This window comes from Pelobates fuscus, chromosome 5 (genome assembly GCF_036172605.1).
Source record: "Pelobates fuscus isolate aPelFus1 chromosome 5, aPelFus1.pri, whole genome shotgun sequence".
Classification (NCBI taxonomy): domain Eukaryota; kingdom Metazoa; phylum Chordata; class Amphibia; order Anura; family Pelobatidae; genus Pelobates; species Pelobates fuscus.
Window position 1 is genome coordinate 273,612,177 of NC_086321.1, and position 22,762 is coordinate 273,634,938.

Here is a 22,762-nt window from a genome sequence, read left to right on the forward strand (position 1 = left end):
CTAGCTGTCAGGTCGTCCATCAGCCTTATCTCTTAATCCTATGCACTATTTCTGGTGCATCTGGGGTTGTCGGTTTTAACCATGAGGCCGCTACTGCCTTCCTGGACGCTAACGTGATTTTATGTATAAGTTTTTGTTCAGCTCTGGTCCAGCCCTCGATAGGTCTGTTGAGCAGATACACCCATGGATCTAAGTCTATGGTTCTGGAGAAAACCTGTCTCAAGAGGGCCTGAACACCCTTCCAGAATCTGACCATACTGGGGCATTCCCACCACATGTGGAGATATGACCCCTTTAGACCGCAACCCCTCCTTCATTGTTCGTAGTTTTGCGCATCTGAAGCAGTTTTACCAGGGTGGTGTACCACCTAAACATTGTTTTAAATGATTGCTCCTGGAGGGTCACACATATAGAGGTGGTGGCGTTGGCCTCCCAAATCTCTTGCCACTCCGTCCCCTCCAGGACCTCACCGAGTTCCTGTTCCCATTGTTCAGTGTAAGTTAATCTGGTCCACTCCCTTGTCTCGGAACAGAGATGGGCGTACAGCAATGTGATCGTTCCCCGGGGCAAGTTTTCCGTCAGACACCAGCGTTCAAAGAACGTCAGTGGTCGTGTCGCTGCGCGATATGTGGTTGTTTAATGAAATCTTTCAATTGGACATATCTGAAGAGTTGCCTCTCCTTCGAGAGGTCGTCGAGCCCCACAATGTCGGTGCCGTTATATAAGTGGCATATCCTCTGTAACCCGGTTTGTTCCAGGTTCCTAAAGTCTCTGGCAGCCATGCCTGGGGTAAAGGCTCTATTGCGGAGGTAGGGCATAAGGGGGGAGGGTGAGGATGCCAGGTTTAATTTTGTGTGTGTTTGGTCCCATAGTCGAAGTGAGTTTAGGATCGCCGGGCATGTAACTCTGAGTATAGGTCTACTCTCTCTCGGTACCCACATGGCGAATTGTGGTAGGTCTGCCCCCATCATGAGCGATTCGAGATCTACCCATTTCCTTTTGCCTGATGGGGTGTGCCACATCGCTACCTGCGCCAATTGGGCAGCCAGATAATAGTAATACAAGCATGGCAACCCCAGTCCTCCCCTCGTTTTGGGTCTGTAAAGGATCTGCCTGGAGATTTGGGGGCGTTTGTTTTGCCAGATAAAAGCGCTTATGGTTCGTTGCAGTGGCAGTAATTGGGTTTTCAATAATTGTAAGGGTAATGCCTGGAATAAAAACAGGATACGTGGAAGGACGTTCATTTTGACGGTATGAATCCGTCCTACCCACGATATCAGCTTATCGAGCCACTTGTCTAGGTCTTTAGTTAGGGTTTTAAATATGGGTGTGTAGTTGTATTGGAACAGTTTTCCGGGGTCTGCGGTTAAGTGGACTCCCAAATATTTAATGGATTTGTGTTCGATGCGTATAGTGTGTTCGTTCCCGATCTTTGCTGCATCCGCCTCAGACATTCCCACAGGGAGTGCGCTGGACTTAGCCATGTTTATTACGTAGCCCGAGATTTCCCCATAGCTCTGGAGAACTTCTTGCAACGCCGCCATGGATTGGGGCGGATTGGTGAGGGTTAATAGTACGTTATCGGCGTAAGCCGAGACCAAGAATTCGCTGGTAGCCTGAAGTACTCTAGTATCGTGAACAGGTAAGTCCAGGTCACCCTGTCAAAAGCCTTTTCGGCATCTAGCGATACTATCAGCGATGGTGTGTGCAGGGTGGCCTGTCTCCAGATTAGATCTATGTTGCGCCTAGTATTTTCAAAGAGTTGCCGTTCGGGGACGAAGCCCACCTGGTCTGAGTCTACGAGAGATGTTAGTAAGGGGTTTAGGCGAGATGCCTGGACTTTGGCTAATATCTTCATGTCATGGTTTATTAAGGAGATTGGCCTGTAGCTAGATGGTAATATGGGGTCTTTCTCTGGCTTGGGGAGCAACACCATAGTGGCCAAAGACATGTCCTGGTCTGGCGTATCACCGTCTCTAAACTCTTTAAACAGCCGGAGGAGATGGGATGTCAGTTCTTCTCTGAACGCCTTGTAATAGCCGCCGTCGAAACAGTCGGGCCCCGGTGACTTATTCCCCTTTAAGGCCGTTATGGCTTGATCTATTTCTTCTTCCGTGATGTCGGAGGCTAGGGCTGCTCGGGCCTCGGGGGATAGTGTGGGCAGTTTTAAGTCTGCCAGGAAATTGCTAATATTTGCGAGTTCTGTCGCCTTACTGCCCTCCCTACTAGGGGTATGGTTATATAGCTGCTTGTAGTATTCTGTAAAGACTACTGATATATCTATCGGGGAGGTTTTGATCGTTCCATCGGGGTGTCTAATCGTGGTGATGTTTTCGTCTTTGTCGGGGGTTCAGGGTGCTGGCTAATAACGTGTCCATTTTGTTCGTGTCCGTCTCGAGTGGGTCATTATATGTGCCCTTTCTTATATATACCTTTTATTCATTCTTTCAATATATTTTCAGTGTAGTTTTACATATAGCACCTAAAGCAAGTAGTGTTTTTCTAGTGACTGCTTTCACTGCTTGGAGATGTGACATAATGTTACTAATGTTATGTTATCTACGAAGATCTGGTCCATTCCATATTGACTCTATCCTCCTGCGATCCAGCCCATTAATTTGCGTCCTCTGTACTGGACATTCCGTTCACATGCATCTCCTTTTATTCTTTTGAGCTACTCGATCAATCCCTGCACATCTTGGGATTTCCAGTCATATGTCATGTCATAGGTTAGGATGCTGGGAACTTCCTCTTCCTTTACATCAAAAAATGGATAGCATGTTGGAAGACTATTTTATCCTCGGTTCCATGGAGGACAGCACAGTTACTGTTGTGAAATGTATTTTATAAAGAGGACAAAATGTTACTCTGTGATAATGATTTATGATTATTTTTTTAAATAACATTTCTACTTTTTTTTCTGGAATGCAACCCATAAATCTTTAGCTTTCTCTCATGGTGTAATACATTAGATTTTTCAATTGAAACATTTGCCCATAAAATGCTTTCAGAGATATTCACATATTGCTGTCACCAGCTAAACATAAGGTTTATTTGTGTTTGTTGCTTACTGGATTTAAAATAAAAAAATTTGCTTATTTTTTATTGGCTGAGTAAAGCATGTGAATTTGTTTTGTAAAATGTGATCATCAGTGTAGCAATTATACGCTGTCATGAGTTTAAATTACAGTTGTAATCTAATTCTGCACATACCAGCTGTATCCAAACAATTACACTTAAACAAATGTGATAGGCTACATTTTACAGCCTTATTCTTGACTTTGGATAAATAAACAGCAAAGTGGTGTTCATGATATTTATTGAAGATGATAATTAAGGAAACATATTATGCTCATATGAAAACGGGTTAGAAACAGAAACTTCAAAAAATGAGTGAGTAGCCTAGCTCTCTGCCAGAGTCATAATACGGACTTTATTAACCCCTTAACCCCTTAAGGACAGACGACGGATATATTCCGTCATGATTCCCTTTTATTCCAGGAGTTGTGTCATTAAGGGGTTAAGACCGCAGCCAAATGTACAAGTTGTGAACCAAAAAAAATGTAAACAAACCACAGATTTTGACTATATGTCTGTTCAACAATAATTTACCTCTTTCATATTAAATGCACCCACACTTATTATATATCATTTTGTTCAGGGGAAACAGGGCTTTCATTTAACATCAAATATTTAGGTATGGAACATAACGTAATATGAATAAAATATAAAAAAATGAGAGAAAATATGATTTTTTTTAAATTTTCTTAGTTCTATGTGACATTCTAACTGTGAATGTCATAATACTGTTTGCTTTTACTGCAATAAAATACACATATTTGTATTCAGCGATGTCTCACGTGTAAAACAGTACCCCCTATGTACAGGTTTTATGGTGTTTTGGGAAGTTACAGGGTCAAATATAGCATGTTACACTTTTCAGTTTTTTCACATTGAAATTTGCCAGTTTGGTTATGTTGCCTTTGAGACTGTATGGTAGCCCAGGAATGAAAATTACCCCCATGATGGCATACCATTTGCAAAAGTAGACAACCCAAGGTATTGCAAATGGGGTATGTCCAGTCTTTTTTAGTAGCCACTTGGTCACAAACACTAGCCAAAGTTAACGTTAATATTTGTTTGTGTGTGAAAAATGCAAAAAACTAATTTGAAAGCCAATTTTGGCCAGTGTTTGTGACTAAGTGGCTACTAAAAAAGACTGAACATACCCCATTTGCAATACCTTGGGTTGTCTACTTTTGCAAATGGTATGCCATTATGGAGGTAATTCTTATTTCTGGGCTACTATACGGTCTCAAAGCCAACGTAACCAATCTGGCGAATTTCATTGTGAAAAAACTGAAACGCAAGCCTTATATTTGACTCTGTAACTTTTGAAAACACCATAAAACCTGTACATGAGGGGTACTGTTATACTCAGGAGACTTTGCTGAACACAAATATTTGTGTTTCAAAACAGTAAAAAGTATGACAGCAAAAATATCGTCAGTGTAAGTGCCGTTTGTGTGCGAAAAAGGCAATAAATTTCACTTTCCCTGACGATATCATTGTTGTAATAAATTTTACGGTTTTGAAACACAAATATTTGTATTCAGCGATGTCTCCCGAGTAAAACAGTACCCCCCATGTACAGGTTTTATAGTGTCTTGGAAAGTTATAGGGTTAAATATAGTGCTAGCAAATTAAATTCCCTATACTTTCGGCCTGGGTTGTTAGGCAGGTCCCGCTAATTGTAATTAATTAGGATACCTAATTATGTAAAATTATTACATAAATATATATGTAAAATTATTATATATACACGTGTGTGTATATATATATATGTATATATATGTATATAATTTTTTTACTATTATTTTTATTTATATATAGGTATACATATAGTGATGTATACGTATATACTTGGGTATATACATATATATATTATTTCGTTCTACGTGTATTTTGATATCTATATCTATATATATATCTATATATATATATATATATATATATATATATATTATCAAAATACAGTTAGAATGAAATTACACACATATATATTTTTAATTATTTATTTTTTTATTTTAATTTTTTTACGTATTTACATATTTTTTTATTATAATATATATATATATATAATTATAATTATGTATATATTTAATCAATATCCTTCTACGTGTATTTTGATATTAATATATATATATATAATTATATATATAAATATTAAAATACACTTAGTGTATGTGTAAATGTGTGCGTATATATATATATTATATATAGATCATATATATAATATATATATAAATTATGTAAGTGTATTTTATTTTTAACTTTAATTTTTTTTTTTTTTTTACATTAAGGGGTTAATAGGGGAGGAGAGGGGCAGAGACAGTGTCAGCCAGTGATTTTACATCACTGGCTGACACACAGGATCAGTGATCACAGTGACAGGCTGTCACTGTGATCACCTCCTGCAGATCGCGGTAATTGGCCACAGGGGGAGTGCCTGGGTGGCCAGGCATGCCCCCCACCGCGATCTGCAGGGGGATCCTGCCTGAAGTTACTATGGGTCAGCCAATCGGCTGACACATAGTAACTCTGATCGCAGTGACAGGCTGTCACTGCGATCAGATCGCAGGGAGAGGCTGTCTCTGCATTCAGATCGCAGAGACAGCCTCTCCCTGCGATCATACTCTGCAGATCGCGGTCACTGACCGCAGGGGGACTGCCTGGGGGGCCAGGCATGTCCCCCGACCGCGATCTGCTGCAGAGAATTCCGCCGGCTCCATGTGTCAGCCGATTTTAAAATCGGCTGACACTGGTAAATACCGATCGCAGTGACAGCCTGTCACTGCGATCGGAAGCTGCAGACCGCGGTCCCCAGGCACAGGGGGGCTGCCTGGGGGGCCAGGCATGCCCCCCGACCGCGATCTGCAGCGGCCATGTTCCGCCGGCCACGTGGGGGGTAAGACCGTCCAGGACGTACCATGCCGTCCTGCGGCGTTTAGAGCCGCCCAAATAAGGACGGCATGGTACGTCCTGCGGTCTTAAGGGGTTAATCACTGCAACCAACAACAAAATATTACCGTATATACTCGAGTATAAGCCGACCCGAATATAAGCCGAGGCCCCTAATTTTATCCCAAAAAACTGGGAAAACTTATTGACTCAAGTATAAGACTAGGGTGGGAAATGCAGCAGCTACTGGTAAATTTCTAAATAAAATTAGATCCTAAAAAAAATATATTAATTGAATATTTATTTACAGTGTGTGTATAATGAATGCAGTGTGTGCGTATGTGTGTGTGTATGAGTGCAGCGTGTGTGTATGAGTGCAGTGTGTGTATGAGTGCAGTGTGTGTGTGCATGAATGCAGTGTGTGTGTGCATGAATGCAGTGTGTGAATGCAGTGTGTGCAGGGCCGGTGCAAGGATATTTGCCGCCGTAGGCAAAAAAAATTTTGCCGCCCCCTCCCCCCCCCATATGTCCTGACTTCCCCTCCTCCTCCCTCAGTGGTCCTTACCTCCCCACCCCCGTGTTCCTTCACTCCCCCCCCCAGTGGTCCTGACTCACCCCTCCCCTAGTGGTCCTTACCCTCCCCTCCCCTAGTGGTCCTTACTTCCCCCTCCCCTCCCATAGTGGTCCTTATCCCACCCCCTCCCTCTCATAGTGGTCCTTATCCCCCTTCTCCCTCCCATAGTGTTCCTTAACCCCCCCATCCCTCCCATAGTGGTCCATATACCCCCCCCTCCCTCCCATAATGGTCCTTATACCCCCCTCCCTCCCATAGTGGTCCTTATCCCACCCCCTCCCATAGTGGTCCTTATACCCCCCTCCCTCCCATAGTGGTCCTTATACCCCCCTCCCTCCAATAGTGGTCCTTATACCCCCCCTCCCTCCCATAGTGGTCCTTATCCCCCCTCCCTCCCATAGTGGTCCTTATACCCTCCTCCCTCCCATAGTGGTCCTTATACCCCCCCTCCCTCCCATAGTGGTCCTTATACCCCCCTCCCTCCCATAGTGGTCCTTATACCCCCCCTCCCTCCCATAGTGGTCCTTATCCCCCCCCTCCCTCCTATAGTGGTCCTTACCCCCCCCCCCTCCCTCCCATAGTGGTCTTTATACCCCCCCTCCCTCCCATAGCGGTCCTTATACCCCCTCCCTCCCATAGTGGTCCTTAACCCACCCCCTCCCTCCCATAGTGGTCCTTATACCCCCCCCCCCTCCCATAGTGGTCCTTATACCCCTTTTTTTATTATTATTATTATTATTTTTTTTTATTATTATTTTATTTCTTTTTTTTTCTTTTTTTCGTCCCCCCTCCCTGCTTAATATATGGCAGGGAGGGGGGCTCTCCTTCCCTGGTGGTCCAGTGGTAGTTCAGTGGGGGGAGAGGGGGGCTGGCAGAGCTGTAACTTACCTTTCCTGCAGCTCCTGTCAGCTCTCTCCTCCTCTGCGCCGTCCGTTCTGCTCTTCTGTCAGCTCCCAGTGTAAATGGCTCTCGCGAGACTTACACTGGGAGCTGACCGAGGTGCTGAACGGACGGCGCGGAGGAGGAGAGAGCTGACAGGAGCTGCAGGAAAGGTAAGTTACAGCTCTGCCAGCCCCCCTCTCCCCCAGTCTGTATTATGGCAATGCAAATTGCCATAATACAGACTCTGACTCGAGTATAAGCCGAGTTGGGGTTTTTCAGCCCAAAAAATGGGCTGAAAAACTCGGCTTATACTCGAGTATATACGGTATCTTTACTGAGAAGAACCTAAAATGTATTCACACTTTATTGGTCAATTCCTTAAAGTTAAAGTTAGCACAAGTAGGTTCACAAATCACAATATTTGTTATGGCATTTGCTTAGCAAGAAATTATTTGTGAACCTACTTGTGCTAAATTTAACTTTTTTGCAAATCTTTATATTAATGAAAAGAGCATTTTTCACGGTACATGACAGACAAGAACAGATATACGGAACAAGAAGACATATCATGAGTTTAGAGTGTCCTGGTCAGTGCTGACCAAACCAATTCACAAAAGAAAAATACAGAGCCCAATGAATCTAAACCATGTCCTCATGCACTTGTTGCAAAAATCTCAATGGCGGTTATCATTTCAGTTAGGTCAAGAAAATCCAGACCTGCATAGAGTCAGTATCACCAGACCGGGATTGATCGAGTAGAAACTAAGGAGAAAACAAGAAGGAAGAAGAAATTGGATGGAAAACGAGACCAGAAGAGAAAAGAAAAAATAATGGGAGGTATTCTGTGGCGATTGGTAGGGAACCCTAACTCACAGACAGGACACAACAGACAGAATTGCAATACCGGTCCTTAGAATGGCCGAGTTATGCAAAAGGATATTGGACTAAGTAAAGACCACAACAGGGCACTGTGGCAAGTGGGAGGTTAGCTTATAAACACACAGGGTGTGTCTGATTGGCTAACCTCCAATTAGTGTTAATCACAACACGTGGGAGTTGTTTCTTCCCTCTCTTATGATCACTGAGGTCATCACTGACTCACATGACCGGGTCTGGCACATATATAAGGAAGATGCCTTGGAGCGTACAGTGTCAGAAACACTGTCAGTCTGAGGATCAGCGGTGGGGACAGCCGCAGGCCGCTAACAGGGACCGGAAGATGCCGTTTGCGGTGATGGGGTAAGCAAGGACGCCGCGGGTGGCGCGGGGGCGTGGGACCTGACATGTTCTTTTCTTAGATAGTTAGAAGGTTAAGCATCAGAGCAGAGACTGGAAAAGTGGAAGATGGGATGTTTTGTAGTTTTGTAATATATAACAGGGAGTTTCTGATATTACCCTGTTTAATTATTTTGTTTCTTTTTTTTATTTTATTTTTTTATGAAAATGAATTTCCAGTGAACATTGTCTAAAAACTTTTAAACAGTCCAAGCCAGGCGAGAAAGGGAATAAAAGAAAAAAAAAAAAGATCAATAGAGTAAGTTAGCATTTGACACGGTTCTATGGGATCAGGGTACCATTGCCACATTTAAAAAACAAAACATACAGTAAACATAATCTTGGATAGCGTATACCATGTGCTGCAGCCATTGTCTATCAAAAATAAATCTATATTTAAAAAAATAACTAGGATAATGTAAGATTTTGTATAACATGACGTGTTAATAAAGTTTTGATTTAAATAAAACAACGTATTGTCACCAATAACCTGAACACTCCCAACACCTGTTCTGATATAAAAGCTGTCACCACCAGACAATATAAAAATGTGGAGTTCAAGTTTACCTCACTAAACTACATTAAATACCTAATACCTAATACCAGAAGTCTGGGGATTGTAGAAATCTCTATTTTATTAGAAGCAATAACTGTACTCTAAACATGGCTGAAACATATATGAAATATGCATAGCTGACATGGCAAGTATCCAATAATTTATAACCTAGAAATACAATTGCTTCCAGAAACGTTTCCCACAATTTACATTAGTAAACCTTAATGGAATTCAAACTATACATTATAAGGGTTGTGGTCTGTCACACTATTTTTGACAACTCTGGTAATAGTTGATATAGTCTCTGTAATAAATATAGTCAAACTTAGGAGCAAATCCCATGTTCCAGGTTTTGTAAAATCATTACATTGCAAGCACACAGAAAAATAGGATGTATTTTGCTGTTATATATTTCAGGAGATTTATCGCAGGTCACCTACAAGAATTAACCTATGACATCCCAAAAATAATTGGGCTTGTATGTTTATCATGCCACCTGTCTTTTTCTCTGCCTTATTTCAGTTACTTTCAGCGAATGTATCCAATGGCATATTGCAAACAACCAGATTCATAACAGGAGGAAGACTTGTTTACAGTCAACAATCTGATGACTCTTCCAGGCCAGTCAGCCGTTACCCCATACCTAATAAGAAGGATTTGCCACATGATATAGTGAAAAAGATGGAAGAGGTAGAAAAGGAGGTAACATAATATTTTCTTGTTATATTCTTTCTTGAACATACAACAATTGCCAAACAATAATCATTCCACAAGGTTTTTAAGATAAAAATGTGTCCTTAATGAATACTTTAAACAACCTTTGTCACTCTAGATATTAGGGACTACATCCCCCTTGTTGCTTTTCCAGCATTATGCCACAACAGCATTAGTCCACAACATCTGGAGTACCAAAGGTTGCTTTAAAAGATTACTCCATCACCATGACCACTTCACTGATTTGAAGTGGTCATGGTGCCAAGAGTATTTATGTGCAGCATTTTACTATAAACGCAGCCCATACAAAGTTGAACTGCTGGAGGATGAACTCCACCTTTAAACCATGTCATTGGGATATTATTAGCCATCCTGGAACAAGAGAACCTGGCCTGGGCGCTGGAACAACAGTAAGTGTTAGCTATATTTTTTCTTTCTTTCTTTTTTTTTTGGGGGGGGTGGAGGGGGGGGTATGGGGGTGAAACCTCTAACCAACTAATTTTTGGTTGGAGTAATTCATTAAGTCTACTAGTGTCATTCAATAAACGTTAAATGCCCCCTGTCCTGGATAGCAAAACTTATCTGGGAAAGTGCTCAAGAATAAGAAGTTTAATGAAAAACTAGTCACAAAGATAATTTCACTTGTACTTGTTTTCTTGTCTGAATACCACTAAAGTAATTCAGAATTAAAAAAAAAAAAAAAAAGTACATTTAAATATTTAACTTAAAGGTTTACTCCAAGCATCATAACGTTTGGTTAAACTAGTGATTTAAAAAAAAAAAAAAAAAAAGCATTATTACAGTGATGCAGTATTGGTGCTGCCAAGTGTCATTAGAGGGACATTCCGAAGATTCTAGGAAATTTCCATAAGGGTTAGGTGATATATACAATTAAAACAAACAAACAAAAAAGTTTCTAGTGAAATATCCTAAATTTCTATGCACACTTAAATACCTGAAGGTTTTTTTTAGCATCACTACAATGGCTATTAAAGTGTAAACTTACCTGCCACATCAAGGCAAAACCTCTTAGGTGAGTCCTACACTAACAATTCACATTGCAGCTTTCAGCTAAAGGTAAAATCTCTAATGAGACAGAGAGGGGCGTTTTATAAACCCCTACGCACGTATTAACCCTTAATAGGAAACACATGGGGTGGGCAGCAGCACTATAGCATGGCTGCGTAATACAAAAGCAAAAACATGTGCCAGATGAGCTTACACTTTAATGTCCATTGGGGTGATACTAAAAAACCTCCAGCTATTTAAATGTGCATAAGTAACTTTTTTCTTTGATTTGTATTGTATATATTGGGGCTGATGTATACTATAGTCATTGCTGCTGCCTAGGAGTAGTGGGAGTTTGAGCACAGGGCTTAATTTTGTATGTTAGGTGATGCATAGCCTCGAGAATCTAATTCCAGTGTCCATATTTAGTATTATCTATGTTGGGGATACATGTGCACTCAAAATACTATAGACTGTAATATGTCTCATATTCAGTACATAAGCCTGGCTGAGAGTGATGGAATTTACATTCCACAGAATTTCTAGTATATATTAGGCTAGGTGAATTTCTACAGGTCTTAACTTTCACTGTGATGCCGATGCCGCTGTGTTATGAGTTGTGAGTACTGGACAATTACAAATTTGTTAAAATGACATTTCCCTTACAATGAATATTCAGAATATGTATTATTAAGCAAGAGATGAATGTGTTCAACATAATGTTGTATCCCACTTTTTGAGATTATACTTTCTTGTTTCTTGCAGGATGGAATTTTGCCAAACATTTATAAAGCAATGGCACATCGACCGAATGAGTTCAGACACTTTTTTGCACATTATGACTGTCTAATGAATAAGGAAACCGGTATACACATATTACTTATTTTTGCTAAAAGTAAAAACAAAGCACAGAGTAGTCTTGCATAACATCAATTACAACATAAGACATTACAAAAGAATAACACTTAGCAGTATGTATTCAATGTCAAACTATCTCTATGAGTATTTTCTCTTCTAAACTGTGATACATTTAGGATGAGAAAGATTCTTTTTTTCTTGTTAGTTTATAACCTCTTAGCACTTATATACTTACAAATACATAAAAATATTTATTAACCACTTCACTACCAAAATAATGTGTACAGGTTTGTTTGTTTCAAGCCTTTAGGGAGGAGGCTTTTGACATGACTTGCTCTCTCACTGGAATGGGTATCATGTCAGACACTTTCATGGCAGTAACAAATTACAATCCCAAAAATACTTTACTGTAATAGGCTCACAGAATCTGCACAGCAGTGAGAATAAGCATTGTGAAGTTCTGAAAAGGGCCTTCCCTCCTCCCAGCAGACCTCCCCCAGTATACCTTAACAGATACATCTATGATATGGAATAGGAAAAACTACACGTGTATGTCTCAAATTAAAAATATGAGACCCCGTGTCACAGATATTACCCCAACTCGTAGAGTAAAACTCAATCAGAGCGGAATATGTAACATATTAGCGGACTTTGAAGTGGCCAGGCTTAATGTGAACAGAGATAGAATAGTCAGGACAAGCCAAAATGTCAAAGGGAACAGAAGACAGGAGAGCGATATCCAATAGCTGGGTCATGGGTTCCGGAAAAACAGGATGGTCAGTATACAAGCCTAGTCAATAACCAGAGAGGACACCATATAAATCACAACATGCTATTGTGACTGATGATCTTTTGGCACATCAGCATTTTATAACTAGCCAATTTTTGTAGTGTAATTTAATCAACAAAAGCCTTGGAATCTGTTTTTAACTGACAAATTCCCCTTCTTTTGGTATTGGATTTTTTCCCCTCTAGCTTAAAGGAACACTATAGTCACCTAAACAACTTTAGCTTAATGAAGCAGTTTTAGTGTATAGTTCATGCCTCTCAGGTTTCACTGCTCAACTCTCTGCCATTTAGGAGTTAAATCACTTTGTTTCTGTTAATGCAGCCCTTGCCGCACCTCCCCTGGCTCTGATTGACACAGCCTGCACAAAATAAAACTGGTTTCACTTTCAATAAGATGTAATTTATCTTAAACAATTGTATCTCTTGCTCTGTAAATGGAACTTTAATCACATACATGCAGCTTTTGCAGGGTCTAGCAAGCTATTAACATAGCAGGGGGAAAAAAAATCTTAATTAAACAGAACTTGCAATAAAGGAAGGATAAACATTAGATGACTCTTTACAGGAAGTGTTTAGGAAGGCTGTGCAAGTCACATGCAGGGAGGTGTGACTAGGGTTCATAAACTAAGTGATTTAACTCCTAAATGGCCGAGAATTGAGCAGTGAGATTGCAGGGGCATGTTCTATACATCAAAAATGCTTCATTAAGCAAAAGTTATTTTGGTGACTATAGTGTCCCTTTAACACTTCCCCTGTCCCCCCTGCCATCTTGCCCAGCCTCATAGGTAATCTCTCCAATGAAGAAAAAGTAAGTTGGAAACCCAAACTGGGAAGCAACTTGTTGTGTGTCCTGGGGCGACCAAATTAGGGGTTTACCCTTACAAAATTGTATAAACAGAAAAGCAGACCTGGTGGGTCAGAGAGAGTAGGGCGCCCCCTAGTGAATATTCATACATATATACAGGGAATAAAACGTAACTTTTAATAGTTGCTGCAAAAAAATGCTTGAAAAAAGGGGTGGCTTTTTTAGGCCAAAACCCCCGAGAGGGGGAACCCCAAGCACAGTACAGGCAAACGCGATACAGGGGGAGGTCACGCAAACGTTATTAAAGTCCAGTAATAAAGTCATCAATTTCTCAGATGAGGCACTCACTGAAACCCAAGTCCAGGTTCTCACAAAAGGGTTATCCTTTGTCCCGGTCCCTCTATTCAACAAGTTTGAATGGATAAAGGATATCCACCTTTTTGGGCGGAGACTGGCCCTCCATAAATTCTTCCTCATTGAGAAAGAGAAAAAAGCCAGGGACTTGGGTTTCAATATGAGGGAATATCAGTGCCTCAAGGAACTAGTATCTTTACTAGATGAGAATGATGGCCCTGAGTTGCTACCCTACACCGACCTACGAACTAAGAGTAAATTCACCCCTAATATCAGGGAATACAAGAACATCGATATGTTCGTAGAGTCGACCTGTAAAATGATACAAGACTTAAGGTTGGATTCTCTCCAACTTCGACCACATAGCAACCTTTCCAGGAGGGAATGGCAGGCCCTCTGTGAGCTACAGGCAAATGACGACATCGTCATCAAGCCGGCAGACAAGGGGGGGAATATAGTGGTACAAAACAAAACACAGTATGTACAAATGGCCCTAAATATACTTAAGGACAGTACTACCTATAAACACCTACCCTCAGACCCTTCAGCCAAATTTCTACTGACACTGAAAAACCTCCTGGATAAGGCCTTCGATGATGGAGTCCTGGGAAAAGATGAATATTCGTATATATACGTCAAGTGCCCCACTGTATCCACCTTTTACTGCCTACCAAAGGTGCATAAACAGTATAATGTCTTGTCCGCTAGACCCATTGTGTCTGGATCTAACAACTTAACATGCAAAGCCAGCATCTACATAGATAAGATCCTTCGTCCCTTTGTAGAAAAATTACCCTCCCATCTCAGGGACACCAAGGACACCTTAAAATGTCTAGCCTCCACCAGCCTCCCAGAGAATGCCATCCTTTGTAGCCTGGACGTAGAGGCGCTCTATTCATCTATTCCCCACTCCCTAGGGTTAAGACACACCAAGCACTACTTGGAAACACGTGGTCCTAGACATCAGGGCCACACCTCCTTTGTACTAGACCTGCTACAGTTTGTCTTGACCCATAACTTTTTCTTGTTCAATGGACAGTACTACCACCAGGTGCAGGGAACAGCTATGGGGACATCTTGTGCCCCATCATATGCCAACCTGCACCTGGGTTGGTGGGAGGAATACGTGGTCTTTAGCAACTCAAATACTGAATACACTAAGTTCATCTTTATGTGGAAACGTTACATAGATGACGTATTAGTGGTCTGGACTGGCACAAGGGATCACTTTACGACCTTCGTAGAAACCTTGAATTCCAATGACCTCAACCTGAAGTTTACGATGGAGATAGGTGGGTCCTCCTTGAACTTCCTTGACTGCACATTCACGACCACATCAAAACAAACCATTGAGACGACTCTATTCAGGAAACCCACCTCAACTAATACTATGTTGAGGTGGGAAAGCCATCATCCAACCACATTGAAGAGGGGCATCCCTATGGGACAGTACCTCCGGCTCAGGAGAAACTGTTCAAATCTGGAGGAATTTACCATCCAAGCCAAACTCCTCAAACACAGATTTAAAGAGAGAGGCTATCCCAACCGCTGTCTAAAGCAAGCCTATCAGAGGGCTTTACACAGTGATAGATCGGAACTCCTCAGTGACAAATTGACACCCGTTGAACAAACGCCAATTCGTTGTATTGCGAATTTTGATTCAGGATGGAACCAGGCAAAAAAGATACTAGGCAGGTTCTGGCCACTTATATCACAGGACCCCCACTTCAAAGGGATAGTCACCCCCTACGTTTCCCTAACAGCACGAAGGGGAAGAAATCTAAAAGAGACACTGGTGCCTAGCCATCTATCCTCCAAAAATCTGGACATAACTGGCTTTCTATACAGGGTACTTACAAGTGTGGCAAATGTGTGGCATGCAGCTACATTTGCAAAGACTCCAAACACCTTATGGACTCAAGCGATCAGGTGATCTGCAATGTTAAACAATTTTTCAATTGCAGTACCAAAGGCATAGTTTACCTCCTGATCTGTGAATGTGGCCTCAAATATGTGGGCAAAACGATCCGCCCATTTAAAAGGCGAATCATGGAGCATATACACTCCGTGAGAAACCTGAGGGATACACCCGTGGCGAGACACATCAGGAACCAACACTCCGGAGACCCCAAAGGTGTTAGGTTCGCTGGGATTGAGCGAGTGACTTTAGGTCATAGAGGTGGTGACTTGGATAACACTCTACTTAAAAGAGAGTGCTATTGGATCTACAGGTTCAAAACCTTGGCCCCCAACGGTCTAAATGAGGGATTCACATTCACTCCCTTTATTGATAAATAATCACACCAAGATTTTAACCATATGATTATATTACATATGTACACAATTTCCTTAGGGACTGTATATACTTTTGTTACACTTTACTTTATTTTATTTTATTTAATTTAATTTATTTAATTTAATTTTTATTTAATTTATTTTATTTACTTTACCTTATAATATATTATATTATTTATTTTATTTTATTTTATCTTATTTTTATATAGATATTTGTTTTTGTTCCATTTAGCTTTTTACAACGGGGGCTCCTCCTAACCCTGTATATATGTTAACACTCCACTTTGAACTAGTACCCCCTTATTTGTGTCGGACTAACCCTCCTGTGTCTCAGCTGGGATTGGAACCCACTACTGGCAACTTTAGGCATCTAAAGCAGTCCCCTCATAACAGAGGACCTGTTTAACTGGAGGCTCATCTTAGTCTTTCAATACCCGCATCCTTGCGGGTCCTTGCTTTCACACTGACAGAATTTGGTTGCCTGTTAATACAGGCACTGTTCCCTGGGAGTAGCCTCTCTTGTGTACATTCAAGCGGATTCTTCACATTCAAGGATCACACTCACACAAGTGCAGCTAAGCTATCACATTGGCACTGAAGGGGTTAACCGGGTGTTGCGCATCTCATTAGCATAACCCGATCAGTTTTCGACACGTCATCAAGGGGCGTTACTGGTTCGATCCCGGGCAGTCTGGGCACGAAAATGTGATACACGCCCACAGTTGGGACTTAGTCTCTAGGGATACTTAAGGGGCTCCCGTTGCTCATTTTTCGTTTAGCCTCAGAAGAAACACGTGTCAGGCAGGCAGTTAGGGATGATATGTTACGAGTCTGTTCGTATGGATGATTAGCTAGTAAGCTTAGCAAGTTTGAGCAGGTCCTCATTATAGATACAAGGGTTTCTTTATCAAGAGGGGTGGCGACAAGGGGACAGAGGTTGTGTACTGAGCAATTGGTGTTCACAATTCCAAAGACCTAGCAGGACGGCTGGTCTATATTTGGTCCTTTGTAGCACTGCATGCCAGTTATTGAGTGCTCTATTCACACCGAGTTTTGTTCCCGTACTCCTTTGAAGCCATATTCCTACAGTTGTATCGTTTCTATATAAGAGGGGTGGTGATGAGGGGACGTTTGATGTGTACTGAGAAGTTTTAAAAGACACCACTGCACGGCTGTTAGGTAGTGTCTTCTAGCGCTGTTTGACAATTAGTGGTTGCTCTCTTCACGCTGTACTCGTTCCCTTACCCCCTGAGGCAGTGCTCTTACAGCTGTATCGTCTATAGATACATTATTACCATCCAGAATAGGTCTCTACTGTATGATACACTCACTTCTCATGTTACTCTTTTGTTGCTAAGTCCCCTTTTTCATGGGCAAATTACAGTTTGCCACTGTCTTTACCCCATCAGATTCCGTGTTGGATACTGTCAGTGGGTATTATACGGAGGGTTAATAGCACGATTTAACAGAGAGGTTACAGTGTACATGTGAGACATATAGATGTTGGGGGGATTTATTCGAATAGTAACCCTTAGGTTATTACCTTAGGTCACTTTATCCCCATCCAGCACGTTCTCACATTTATTGATATCCTCCCGACTTTTCATTTTTTATTCTTTGTTCTCTTTTTGTTATTTGGCGTTTTTTGTTCCCTTTTTTTGTTTATTTATTATTATTTTGTTTTGTTTTGGGTTCTTTTTGGGTCCTCACTTCAAGCATTTTTTTGCAGCAACTATTAAAAGTTACGTTTTATTCCCTGTATATATGTATGAATATTCACTAGGGGGCGCCCTACTCTCTCTGACCCACCAATCTCTCCAATGACACCAAACTTTCCTTTTTAGTATCTTTTAATCTGTTATCGGTTTCCTCTATTTCTTCTGTTAGTTAATGTTTCTGCCACAGTACTACCAGGCCCAACATGCAGTACTTAGGTCATGCCTAGCTAATGTAGGAATAGAGGATAGATAGAATGACCAGTAATTATAATTGGCCAGGCTTTACAAAGATACAGACTATCAGAATCCTGATTTAACAGGCAAATGAATAGTTAGAGAACAATCTGAAGTATAGGAATACAGAAAGGTACACAAATGATAAACAAGACAATGTCAAGGAGTACAGCGTGGAGAATATACTAGCCAGGGTCAAATCTGCCAGAACGCACTCTTTGAGCTCCTCAAGGAAAAACCATGACAGGGCACAATGCATAATGCAGACAGGTTTAAACTGCTCTTGAGAGCACCTGATAGGCTAGCATAATTCCTGGGAAAATGAAAAAGTACATGGTTTATGTTGCACAGATGAAGCCAGGGCCAGGTTAAGAGCCCAGTGGGCTCACTGGGGACACTGAGACATAGGGCCACTGGCTGGGAAACATGGGGACACTGGGAGACATTGAGACACTGTGTCCCTAGTGTCTCCATGCCCCAATGTGTCCCCTAATGTCCCTATGTCTCACAGCATGCCCATGTGTCTCTGCGTCCCTATGTCTCACAGTGTCCCCTAGTGTCTCAGTGTCCCCAGGTCTCCCACTGTCCCCTAGTGTCTCAGTGTCCCCATGTCTCTCTGCTGCCATTCCCCCCATCCTTCACATACCTGAACTGTAGTCTGTCTCTGCAGGCTGGGAGCTGCTGTCTGGACTCTCTGTGCTGTGTAGCTGCTCTCCCGCGGATCAGTGGGTAGAGAAAGGCAGGGGATATGCTGTAACTTCCTATCTCTTCCTATCCCCTACTGGCCGATGCTGGTATTGCAGAGTAATCTTTGTTTATACTTTGAAAAATATCTGCATTTGTATTGCCGGTATTACTGCAATACCGGCACAGCCAGGCAGCCTCAAAAAATACAGGTGGCAAACCTAAGAGAAGTGTGTAAAAAAAAACACTTTTTTTAAATGGGCCTGTTCCATGGGTATTGGCCTGGAGCTGCAGCTCCATCAGCCCCTATGTTAATCAAGGTCCTGGATGAAGCAGGTACGTACATGTCAAAATTGTATTCAACTTTTCCACCCCAAAACAAAATGTTATCCTGCTATTTTTAATTTTTTTCTGTCTTATATCACATGCATTTCCCAGAAATAGATTCTTTGTTAAATTAAGTATATGTAAAAATAAACGATGTTACTCCTTGCACAAAGAAAAATAAAGAATTAAAAAAAATAAAAAAATAAAAAATAAACGAGAAAAAACCCATCCCTTCCTTTAGTGTATAACAGGATCCTTCAGCCATATACATGCACCTTGGGTTAGACAGTGTTTGAAGACCTCTATACAGTCTCTATGGTCTTCCCGGCGTCACTCCACACAGTGCAGTGGCATCATCGGGTCGACAACCTGCCCATTTCAAACTCTGTCTGAACCATGTGTATGTATATGGTTGAAGGATCCTGTCATATACTAATAGTAGGGATGTGTATTCCCATTGTTTTACATATACTTAATTTATCACAGAATCTATTTCCTTTCACAACTTGAAGAAAGCATCATTATATAAAAAAAATTGCGTCGAGGAGACAATTGTCCTTCAAGTAATAATTAAAAGCTTGTGTCCCTTAAAGGACCACTCTAGGCACCCAGACCACTTCAGCTTAATGAAGTGGTCTGGGTGCCAGGTCCAGCTAGCTTTTACCCTTTTTTTTATAAACATAGCAGTTTCAGAGAAACTGCTATGTTTATACTGAGGGTTAAGCCAGCCTCCAGAGCCTCTAGTGGCTGACTCATTGACAGCCGCTAGAGGCGCTTGCGTGCTTCTCACTGTGAAAATCACAGTGAGAGCACGCAAGCGTCCATAGGAAAGCATTATGAATGCTTGCCTATGCGACCGGCTGAATGCAAGCGCGGCTCCTGCCGCGCATGCGCATTCAGCCGATGACGTCGCGAGGAAGAAGAGGAGGAGGAGGAAAGCTCCCCGCCCGGCGCTGGAGAAAGAGGTAAGTTTAACCCCTTCCTCCCCCCAGAGCCCGGCGGGAGTGGGTCCCTGAGGGTGGGGGCACCCTCAGGGCACTCTAGTGCCAGGAAAACGAGTATGTTTTCCTGGCACTAGAGTGGTCCTTTAAACATTTTTTTGGTCAGAACTAGAGTGCATTACTATCCTTGGTGTATTTAAAACAATATTTCAATGATCTGTCTCTAAAACACATTTTGTTACACATTTCAGTCTAGGGAGATGAATATTGAACTTGTTATATGTTATATATTTTTTATATTTTTTATTGCAGGCAATCTATCCAGGGCTGATAAAGAGCTTCTTATTGTAGCTACCAGCGCTTATAACAAGTGCCCTTACTGTGTGACAGCTCATGGAGCTCAGCATATAATACATTCTAAAAACCCAATATTGGCTTACCAGGTAGGTATTAATAAGCAGTGTCTCGAGCAGTATCAGCATTAAAACTTTAATAATTGATTTAAAAAAATAGCAGATACTAAACAGATAACACTAACACACTAGTGAAAACCTAGGTAAAAGGTTAAAGGTATAGCCTGAGTAACGGGGGGAGAAGGAGCACAGGAACACTGGACTACCAAACATGCCGGAAGTGGTCTGCCTCTATACTGAAAACATAATATAATGTTTTAGACCCCTTATCTCAAGGTAGCTTGGTTTAACTGCTGTTATGTAGAAACTTTGGGAGGATATAATCCAGTGAATAGCATATATTACATAGTGATAAAAGCTGAGGAAGGGCAAGAAATAGTAAATGATGAACAATCAATTATAGGCAGGTGTTATATAGAATGCTTCCTAAATATTACTGGGGATGGAAAAAAACCTGCTGGATGAGAGTGATCAGAGTTGATATTAACAGACAGGTAAAGCATGGGCAGGATAGCAAAGCCATCACTAGGAAATGCTGCAATAAGATAAAATTAACAAAAAGATGGCTAACAGGACTACCATGGGTTATGTATATATATAAGTCGGCATACGTAGGCAATCTGAGTACCTGCCTGGTACTAGATTCCTAGGACAGTGCAGGGATGCTGCCTATACCTTGGCACTGCTAACCAATATGAGTGCCAAACAAAAAACTATAATAAATTATTACTGGGAAACCTATACTTTATTACTGCAGAGCAAATCTATACGTACGTAACAATACCTGCCCAACACTGTAACCTGTAACAAAAGCCTAACTAAACAAACTAAACAGTGCAAAGTGCTACCTATTGTGCAAAACCACATACGCATAGCCCAAAATGCATTTAGGTGTAACAACACCTTTGTCAGAGACAATAATTATTTTGGTGTCATAGATGAGTTTCTTTACCTTACATCCCACTGGGCACCAGTTAGTGCTGAAGTTCAGCAACCTTGCCTGAGATCTTCATTCTTGATAATCTCAGCCAATCCAATACTTTCCTATAGAAAAGCATTTTGAGGCTAGTGCGCATGCATGGCAAAATGTAGAACTGTGGCAATTAAAATCAGAGGTCGGGATCCCAAATGGTTCTGTATGGAACACCTTACCATATTGCATGGGATTTGGAAACATGATCTGCAGTTTGAAATACCATATAGATGAGTGAGAGATTATTATTATTATTATTATTATTGCCATTTATATAGCGCCAACAGATTCCGTAGCGCTTTACAATATTTTGAGAGGGGGGGATGTAACAATAAATAAGACAATTACAAGAAAACTTACAGGAATAATAGGTTGATGTATTCAAGTCTGGTGTATTCAAGTCTGGTGTATATGTATACGTGTTACTCTCTACATAAATATATCAAACCACACAAATAAGTATTCTTACCGTACATTTAAATTCACAGCCCCCAGTATCTACATACATACATACATACATATACTGTATATAGCTGAGGCTTGCCAACATGGGAAAAGGAAGTAGGTGTTTCTACAGCTTAGTCATTACTAAATTATTGCATTTCCAAAGCGCCATCAATTTGCTACTTTTGAACCAGATGCTTTTTTTTTTTTTTTTTTTTTTAAATTGTGATCAAGGAGTTATATAGTTAGTATATTCATAAGCTTGCTGGACAAAACAAAAACACAATGGCAGCCAGAATCCAGATACTATACACACCTAATTCTTCACACAGTTTCTAGCTTTGTATTTCAGTCCATTTATTATTTTAATAATAGGTTATTATCAACTGGGGTCTAGCAGAACTTAACCAGCGAGAACGTGCGATGGTGGAGTTTGCTTTAGCAATTGCCAAACCAGAAAATATCACTGAAATCCACTTCAAACAGCTGGAAAAGCACGGTTTGGACCGTGAAGATGCTTGGGATATTGCTGCGATTACCGCCTTTTTTGCCATGGCTAATCGTCTTGCATACTTAATGGATTTGCGACCTAATGACGAATTCTGTATGTCTTGATTAAAATTTAACAAAATGCCCATATTAACAGAAGGCAATATTGGATGTCAAATTCATGAATTCACAATAAAGCAAGAATGTTGTGTAATTAAATATGTGTGTACTGAAAACTCCCACCTCACAACAACTTAAACTCTGGGGCCCTCCCCATAGCACCCTACATTGTAGGTAGTGAAATTATTTTAGAGCAATTTGATGTCTTGCTTAAGATGTGATTGGCTCTGCTCCCTGTCTCGACTCTACTACTAACAAAAGAGAACCAGAAACTCAATGCCTGGCATGGCTAGCTCTCCATCGTAAGTAGAAGAGGTGAGGATTGGTGTCTGTCACATTCCAGGTTTT

The 22,762-nt window shown here is 41.1% G+C and overlaps 1 protein-coding gene across 1 annotated transcript in view; it reads left to right on the forward strand.

The window, feature by feature from the left end:
• The window catches only part of LOC134612201 (uncharacterized), a 46,594-nt gene extending 24,174 nt beyond the window's left edge, over positions 1-22,420 (forward strand). Inside the window, exons 2-5 of the mRNA XM_063456552.1 lie at positions 9,771-9,950; positions 11,736-11,835; positions 20,288-20,418; positions 22,181-22,420. Of these exons, the coding sequence (XP_063312622.1) occupies positions 9,771-9,950; positions 11,736-11,835; positions 20,288-20,418; positions 22,181-22,420 (651 nt within the window). The remainder of the gene's footprint in view (positions 1-9,770; positions 9,951-11,735; positions 11,836-20,287; positions 20,419-22,180) is intronic.
• The last annotated feature ends 342 nt before the right edge of the window (positions 22,421-22,762 follow it).